General features: G+C 37.6%; 1 protein-coding gene across 1 annotated transcript in view; it reads left to right on the top strand.

The window, feature by feature from the left end:
* LOC105363714 (protein decapentaplegic) overlaps positions 1-9,611 on the top strand; it is a 29,148-nt gene that overhangs the window by 13,450 nt on the left and 6,087 nt on the right. The window contains exons 2-3 of the mRNA XM_011501465.1: positions 1,435-1,621; positions 1,658-2,115. Of these exons, the coding sequence (XP_011499767.1) occupies positions 1,470-1,621; positions 1,658-2,115 (610 nt within the window). The 5' untranslated portion in view covers positions 1,435-1,469. The remainder of the gene's footprint in view (positions 1-1,434; positions 1,622-1,657; positions 2,116-9,611) is intronic.

Raw genomic sequence — 9,611 nt, 5'->3', positions numbered from 1 at the left:
GCAAGTTAAAAAGATATTTAAAGATGCGTTTAATTATCAAGAAAACGCAAATACGAATTACCGACGATATTTGAAATGTGGAGAGGAGCGCGCCAACCAGTCTAGTAACGAAGATGAAACTCGTAAGCATGAGTCTTTGCTTTATTACTTTTAATAAACGAGGCTCGTATAGGAAATGCGACGCGCAAATGCAAAGGCAAACAGACTGCGCTCGTAAAAGACGTAAATCGTTGTCGTGCGCTCGCTCCTCTTCCTTCTTCTTTATTTTTATCTTTGTGCCTTCTTTTATTTCTCGCGTGCTATATAGTCGTTCTCGTTGTATTGGCATAACTTGTTTGTTATTCGCATTTTTTTTTTCTCCCCCAATGGAGTAGTGTCTTTCATTTTCCAGCGCAGCCGGAAAATTCTTAATCCCTAAATATTTGTGCAAATCATTAGAATTGTCGGAAGTATCGGTAGTCTCATTATCGAACTCTGTTAAACGGTTTCCATGTGCTTATTGACATTGTTAATGTATTGATTTTACTATATCAATTACTACATAAATACCACACTAACGTAAATATTATTCAAATATCATATTGTTTTTTTTTTTATTTTTTTTTTTTTCAACAAAAATTCATTAATATTTTTTCATTCCACAATAATAGAATAAATATAAAAGTATGCATTATGCTTTAACCATTTGTTAAATTTTATAAATATTTAAAAGAAAAATGTTGTCTGTCAATTGGGATTAGTAAAATTATCCTATAACAGCAATTTTATCCATCGATTCAATGTTAAAGAAGTACGAAAATTTTTCTTTTGTAATTGTTTTGTGAAATTTGCCCTTGTATTTTCTATCGTAAGTGTAAGCGTAAAGAATATTTTTAAATTTTGAAAAGTTAAAAAGACAAGTGGAACGATGAAATGATCCACAATCAATATTTACGTGTACGTATCGCCGCATGGATGACTCGATGATTCGCGTAGTTAGATAATTATAAAAACGATCGAACGTATTAGATTCAAAATATTGATGTCGAATAAAGATATTTGTTTGTACAGTTTAAGCTCCTTCGCTTAGTCCAACAATAAAGTACTAATTAAATTAATAACGCAATACAATATTCTCTTACAACGTGAATTTCTGATTAATAGAATGTCAAAAAATAAACATCACTCCTTCGTACATTTAACATTCACTTGTTTATATATAATTCTTTATACAAAATTTCGTGCCGTTTATGCAGTGCCGTTTATTGTCAAACAAGATCTCAAGGACAATGTAATATGGCTAATATACTCAATACTCTGAAATATCAAAAATTTTCAAAAGAATTTATCCTCGCGGCACATTCGCGAAGCGTCGACTACGACTAATGCAAGTGCCCCGAGACGAGAGTGTCAAGGATATCCTCTAACCACCAGGCGCACAATCTATGATTGCAGGAGTGGCAGTGATCGAGCAGTGACTGACCGTCACGATGCGCATGTCGCTGCTGCTGAGATTGGTGTTAGCGGCAGCGGGTGCGCTGCTGGCGAGCGCCGAGCTCGTCACCGACGGCCAGGACCACGAGCGGGAACGGGCCGAGCGGCCAGGAACGACGTCGTCGTCGTCGTCGACGACCACGAGCACAAGCACGAGCACGAGCACGATCACGAGCACGAGCACGACGACGACGACGACACCGACGACACCGACGACACCGACTACAACAATGACAGCGGCAGCGACGATTATGACGACAACGCCGGTGACGCTGAAAGAGACAAGCAAGAAGAATTCGACAGCGATGAGTACGACGGCCGCAACGATCGGGACGAAGATGACGACGAGGTCGACGACGATTGCGAGGACGAAGACGACGACGAGAACGAGGCGGCCCGATAACATCCACGCGGATACGATGGACGAGGGTGAGAAAGCGAGGGTCATTGCCGGACTCGAGTCGAGCCTGCTGTCGCTCCTCGGCTTCTCGAAGAGGCCGAGGCCGTTGAGGGGACAGGCCCACGTGCCCGAACCCCTCAAGCAGCTGTACAGGAGGCAGAATAGCGCGGGCGTCGTCGACGTCGCCAAGCGAGGGATCAACGCCGGGCCAGCCAATACCGTGCGCTCCTTCGTCCACGTCGGTGAGTCACTTTTACATCTGCGTTAGGTTAAGAGCGGACGGACCGAGCGGCCGCTGGAGGCAGCTCGAGCAGTCGATTTAACTTGCTTTGCCTTGAGCTTGCCTTTACCTGAAATGTAAGAAAAATATGTTTAGCCTAGCCATACGACCAACTTACATTCCCCGACTTACCTTCCCTCTTCCCTTCACCTCTCCACGAATACTCGGACGGATATTCGTCGGCGAATTATCTTCAACATGTCCCGAAATATAAAGTAGTATTTTATTTCGAGTTTACGCATGGCAACCATTCGTTATTAATGTAGCTTAATTCGAAATCATTTAGTCGCTCGATTCATTGAATAGCTAAGGAGCCACTAAAACTTTGTCACATATTTATTTTCTACTTTCAGTAGTGATTTTTTTCTTTCTTTAATAATTTACTTTGTCAATGCACTTTTTTGCTCATTTTATGTGTTGTATTTTTTTACTTATTTTATTGTTTTTTTTTTTTTTTTTTTTTTTTTTTTTTTTTTTTTTTTTTTTTTTTTTAATATACTTTTTTCTTTTATTTTTTAGTAGAAAATTGAAGTAAAAAGAAAAAAAAATAATCTAAAGGTAAAATAAAATAAAATTTTAAAGAAAACAAGATTGTGTTTTACGCGCACACACCGACACATATATGTATGCCTTGTTTGTAGACATTTTAGATATTTTTATTTTAGCATAAAATCTTCTTAATTAAATCAAGTTACGCTTTGAAAATCGAGAGACGTTTATTATAATCGTTTTCTTTTTTTTCTTCTTATTTATTTAATCCATAATTGGTCGTGAATTCGTGAATTCTGATGAATTTTCGCTGTGCTATATTAACGATTGATCAAGTCTTTAACGATTCTTACGATATTCATGAGTATCGATAAGTTTTATTGAATAATTTAAATAGATTTGATATGTAAACTCGATATATTTATCATCCTCACAATTATCCTAGCTTTTCTTCGCAATCGGTGACAAATTCTAGTTACTACTAATGACCGAAGCAGCATATAAATTATATGCAATTAAACATATTTATTATATTACAGTAATTAAAAAGCTTGGTAATATCTAGTTACGTATATCTGTATTGGGAGATTCCTTCTTTAATTCATTGATTTATATTTTATTCTAAAGAAATGTTATATTGTCGTAAGCTTTCTTAAAAATAATTATACTTTTATTATTTCACTAATTGCGTGATGTAAAATTTTCGGTTATCATTAAAGTATATTAATATTTGACTTTAAAAAAAAATATTGAGAGCTCTCTCTCTCTCTCTCTCTCTCTATATATATATATATATATATATATATATATATATATATATTTTTGGAATAATTTGTCGACTCCTTACTAAATGTCGAAATAAATGCCGTTTTTATTTTTTTTATTTTTTCTGTCCTTCTGCTAATGCTCTTTTACGAATGATGTAGCCTTTTATTCGAAACTTAAACTTTCTCTTATTTAGCCGCTGACATTAATTTTTTATTTATTAAGAAGTTTGTCCCCAACCTAAGATTAGTTTCGACGTTAAAGAAAATGTATCTACTTAAAGTACCCGTCGGATCCTCAACCATATTGTTACCTAAATTGATATTGCATCAATAGCATACCTAACCGTCTCATTTATAATTCTTTTAAAGATTCACTTATTCCAAGTATACTTATTTAAACTATGAAAACTATCTGTAATTTTAATTTTAAGATTATTCATTTTTGAAATATTATATTAAGAGGAACTTTTAATTACATTTTTATTTTCAACATAATATGTCGTACTAATAACGGTTCATTAATCCCAATTAATAAATTTCTTTATGCTGCATGGGAAATTTGCATTTGTAAAATAATTGTTTATAATTATTCCATGCTAATAATAATTTTTTAATTACTCGACTGGCAATAAATTTTGCTAGCGAATATGCAATAAGAGCACGAAATCTGATAAACTTTTTTCGGTCCTGTTCATCAATAAAAAAAAAAAGCACTACGAATGTGCACATAAATATCGAGGGAGATCAATTAGTGGAATAAGAAAAACCAAAGAAGGTGACCACATTACCTCACAAAATTCTATTTCTTAAGCTATTTATCAATCATTGGCATTTTCTTTGTCGCTAGAATCAACTGAATCATAATTCGCGATGTGTTTAATACACATACGAATAATTTATCGTATTATAAAATATTTATAAAATATTGATTGGACTGTCATGGACGAGCTACCTAACCCGTAACATTTTTTCACGTCAAATCTCCTTTGAAAACTTCTTGAATGACATTTGAGAAAAGAAAGAACGAAAGAAAGAAAAAAAATAATTCGTACACTAGTTCGTGATAATGTGACGTTCCATTGTCATTGAGAGCCGTGAATAATAAAGACTCGGCGGGCGGAACAAACTGGATTTCTTTCGCTTATTGGATTGACTCGAAAACTTTCATCTATACATTGTATGCTTTGAGTGCGGTGATTTATTGTATATTCAATCAATAATGGAAATATAGCTTCATGAAGATACTAAGATGATATTTTTTTTTTTTTTTTTTCTTTTAAAGAATGCGTAAATACACAAAAGGAAACACGAATAAATAAAATGGGCTATTTTTAAAATAGATTATTTAATGGCAATTTAATTCGTTTATTCGTTCGCTTATTTATTAAATATTATTTATTAAATTAATAAAAATTTTATTACAAATACTATTGCCCATAATATTAATATATACGCTCTAAGAGGAAATACGTCATATCGATAATACTTATTATATTGACAAAAATGGATAAAGACTGTTCTTAAATGTATTTAAATAACTTTATGTTACCGACAATCATGAAAATCTGGTTTGAAAGTTTCTTAAATAATTCAGTAATGACGAATTAAATAGTTTTTCCAAGGGACTCGACTCAATCTATTTACACCTGTCATCATAATGGAATTTTCGTCTCGATAAGTGCAGTCCCTCTCAGAAAAATAAACTAAACTATTTCAACTACACTACGTGGGTGTCATAGCATGTTAACCGGCGTTAAAAACTACCTACACTATACCAAAGAAAGCATCTACCCCCGATCTCTCTCTCTCTCTCTCTCTCTCTCGTTCGCTCGCTCGCCCGCTCACTGGCACTTAATCTGCAAGACCGAACCTGTTAAGTGAAGGACTAAGAACGCGCGATGCCACTTTGGAAATTCCAATTGTGCTACGTCAAATGGATCGATAACAGCGGACTCTGAAGTTCCAAGGAGGCAGAAAACATGGTCGGTAAGAGAGATAGAGAGAACCGAAGAAAGAAACGGGTGCAAACAGGCTGCCAAAGTTCGGCAAATGCCAAACGAGCAGTGAATTATGGGCCCGAGTCCATTGGTGATGCGGGCGCGTGCATCCCCATGCGAGGGATGCACCGACGCTCACAGCGGGTGGTTGCCTCCCTGGTATATCGCTTACAAAGTGGCCGCCTTCTCAGGTACACTAGTGCTCTATCCCCTCTCCCCCTTTCTCTTTCTCTCTCTCTCTCTCTCTCTCTCTCTCTCTCTCTCTCTCCCCCTCAGTTTCCGATACGGATCCGATAGGAATCCTCACCCCGGAAACGTTGGATCATGCGCGCACGAAAAGGTGGACAGCCGCTCTTACTGTTTTCGCGGAAAAACTTGAGCAACGGGTTGGTCCTTGGGAATTAGGTGTAGAGTACAAGCGCAGCGCGACGCTATTGATGAATGTTTCGATTTTTCTTTTCCTCGAGAGATCTTGATCTCCTGCTCGCGTGTCAGAAATGTGGAATTCTGAGTGCCGATTGCACTTTGTTCCTTCATTCCTCCTCGCATCTCTCTCTCTCTCTCCCTCTCTCTCCCTCTCTCTCTCCCCCTCTATCTATCTATCTCACTTCAATTCACTTGGAAAAAAATTTACATCTTCACTAAATTGTCACGATTAATGGAACCTTCTCTGATGTTTATCTGCATACAAAACAGCCAAGATAATATAAAATTTAGATTAACAACAAAAGCTAAGTCACAATGAATCCTCGTAAGTAAAATGTATTTCCATACGATGAAAGCGAAAGATTAATTGATCATAATAATTTCTGGGCCTTATATAGCTTATTATATTTTACTTTTGTAACATAGATTTTGAATTCTGAAATTATTTAGCTGATTGTTACGTTATATTGTACGTCAAGTGTATTTGATAATCGCGACAGTACTGAATTTTTCAACAAAGTAATAAATTAAAATTATTATATTTTTCAAAATAAGAAGCGGAACTTAATTAGCAAATTTTTACTAAAAAAAAATTAATTTAAAGCTTTCAACATTGTAATTAATAAAATAAAAATTTTTTTCATCTTTCCATAATTAAGAAATATCATTTGGTCGGAAACTAATTGCTTTTATAAAAAAAATCTATGCGTTGAAAATACTTTTTAAATCAAAAGTTATTATCAAATATTCTTTGATAATAATTTATTTTTTCTTTTGTATAAACAAAGTTCGATCACCGTATATTCATTCTTATCGGTAAAACGAATGAAAAAAATATTTATTATAACCAATCATAGTCGAATTCGTAACAAAGTACAACGATGCGGCCATTACACGTTTCCCTTTTTCTTCTTCTTCTTCTTCTTCTTCTTCTTCTTCTTCTTCTTCTTCTTCTTCTTAATCACATGTAAAACAGTACAAAGCGATAATAGTAAGAGCGTGATTGAATTCTTTATCGCGCGTTATTTTTAGGACTTTTTCATTGTTTACACGCCGTTCAAGTTCGAACCTGTTCCTCTTTTTAAAAACGAAACAGGCATAAAAAATAAAACGCTCCGTCAATGAAAAAGTCTCCGCTTCGCTCTCACACTTTTATCCGCCTACATGTCTCTTTCTTTTTCTCCTGTTTTCCTCTGAATATTCACACGTACGTTCGTTTTGCTCTCGAGCTCGAGGGAAGAGCACGCGCGTAAATTTCTGTCGATACAGACTTTTAGACTCCAGCTGGAATGTTTAATTGTAGGTTGAGTAAGGATTTCTACCTTTGAGCTTCTACAAAAGAATATCCCACCTAAAGCTTCAAAAGTATTTTCGCAATGAGGACAATTTTTTTTTTTTTTTTTTTTTTTCAAATAATTTTCAATGCTTCCTTTGAAATATGAAATTACAATCTACTACAAATGCATAAATAATTTTTCATGACGCGTACTATTTTATTATAGCAGTCATTGTTTAAATTATATGTCGCAAATCTATGATTATGTAGATGATGTGCCGACATCGATGAATATTTATAGATTAATTCTATAAATGTATCTTTAATTGTATATAGATCTTTGATAATATCGCGTTAAGAATGCCAATGAGTACGATCGACGTGACAACGCCTGTGCTATATTTACGATAAAACGCTCTATTAGAAAAGGGGAATTAGCGCTTAAAGTAAGTTAATTAATAATTAATGTTGCGCTGGGTAACCCGGATCCGTAGAAGTGGCAAAGTCGCGTTTTTTGCTCGAAGAAAAAGTCAAAGCCACGTAAAGAGAATGCCAGAAAGTCTAGTTGCCGATGAAATATTTTTAGGTGACGTATTGCGGATGATGATTGCTACACTTTAGCCTCTACCTAATTTTAAATGCGAAATTTTACAGTGCGTAATGTTATGCGTTTAAAAGTGGCCGAGGCAAATTCTGTAAATAACTTGAGGTCCCGCCGTACTAACGCAGACCCGATAATTCCGTAACGTTCCATAAGCGATTCGCCACTCAACACTCGACGCATCGGATACAAAGAAAGAGTGCCCTGCGAATTTGGTTTAGGGACATTCATCCCCAGTGTGACGTTGAGAGCAGCCGGGCGTATAAAAATAATGGATAAAGGAAAAGGATAGATGAAGAGAGACAGAGAGAGAGAGAGAGAGAGTGAGAGAGAGTGAGAGAGTGAGAGAGAGAGTGAGAGAGTGAAGCCGCTGTTTTGCTAGCCGCGCCGCGTCGCGAGCAGCCACAGCCAAAGCAAATTAATCGATGCATTTAGCGGTCGCGCCAATCGACACAGATTTTCCACGGCGAATAAAATATATCGCAATCACCCCGGAGCTGGCGAGTCTGTACCTTACGAGCCAGCTGACCGTGGAATATTTGCAGAAGCGAGAGCCACGTCGTACGCGTCGCGAGTGCGGAGTCGCTGCTTGTCGCACAAATAAATATCGTAACGCCGACGCGGACACTTGCCAACGCTTTTTCAAACGGTAACCTCGGCCGAAGCCATTTTTTCCTTCTTCTCGCTTCCATTTATTAGCCGTCTATTAATAGAGACATTTTCTTATCGGTCCGGGTAAGTGAAATGATGCGGTGTCGTGGCGCGAGGGGAGCGCGCGATCTCTCGCACTTTGTTTAAAAATAAATAATTGTATGCAGGATCGATGGCTTTTATTTTTACGAGGTGAACTACAAACTATTTACCAGAGGTATGTCGATGATTTACGCGCATTATTGATATCTGCAGTGAAACTCTATTTAAGGAAAGTCGGATAATTAGCATTTTCACGATATGGCAAGTTCTTTATGTAATGTACAATATATCCGTTACATATATTGTTGAAGAAATTTTCTTCTTTATTTTTTGTCTCTTTCTCTATTCGTCTTTATCCTTTAATGTTTGTTGTTTGTTTGTTTTTGTTTTTATTATGCTTGTGCATTAGTGCTCGTCGTATTAGTGGTATGAAGAATTTGGTATTTTATCACTTTGTCTCGAAAGACATTCCGTTCTGGCTACTGTTTAGGCAGAACACGCAAGCCCGCGCTCCTACGTTGAATTCTGTCAACCCCCCCCCTCCCCCCCCCCCTCCCCCCCCCGCCACTAGCCATTAACTGAAACAAGACTCGGCGTGTTTTGCGTTTCAAAGGCGAGGCTTCGCGATTGGCAGACTCTCGTAGGCCCGCGACAGCCGTCCCAACAATAGGAGCCTTTGGCCAGGATCGGCATTATAATAAAAGGTCGAGTGACGGCCCGTCAAAGCAACAAAGTAGTCGAAAAATCAATCTCACGCCCTTCGTTATAAGTCACCAGCTCGTCGTCATCATCGTCATCCGGTAGCGTTTCACCTTCTGACACTTTGCTCGCGTTATATCCGTATACCCACGTCCACGTCCACTTAGCCGGGTATAAAGCGGCGTGTCGACATATAATATCTCGGGCACTCGCACATCGAAGCGCGAGCGTTGCACACACAATAACGTATCGAAGCCCTTGGTGGCGCGCATTATATTGCGCTCGACCGCGATAATTGAGACGAATGGCATTTTAAGTGCGCGCGTGCGCTCTGCGAATTCATCGCCTTGGCCGTGCCTATATGGAGCGGCGGTTCGAACGGGAAGCAAAAAGGGAAGGAACGCCACAAGGGAGTGAGAGCAGAAGAGAACGGGTAAAGGGACGTGACTGGGAAGGAGAAAAAGCAGGAGGAGGAGGAGGAGGTGGTGTTGGAGGTGGAGGAGGAAGAGG

The sequence above is a fragment of the Ceratosolen solmsi genome, unplaced genomic scaffold (assembly GCF_000503995.2).
Source record: "Ceratosolen solmsi marchali unplaced genomic scaffold, CerSol_1.0 scaffold3, whole genome shotgun sequence".
Classification (NCBI taxonomy): domain Eukaryota; kingdom Metazoa; phylum Arthropoda; class Insecta; order Hymenoptera; family Agaonidae; genus Ceratosolen; species Ceratosolen solmsi.
The sequence above is the reverse complement of the archived record's forward strand: the minus strand, read 5'-3'. Positions and strand labels throughout refer to the sequence as shown.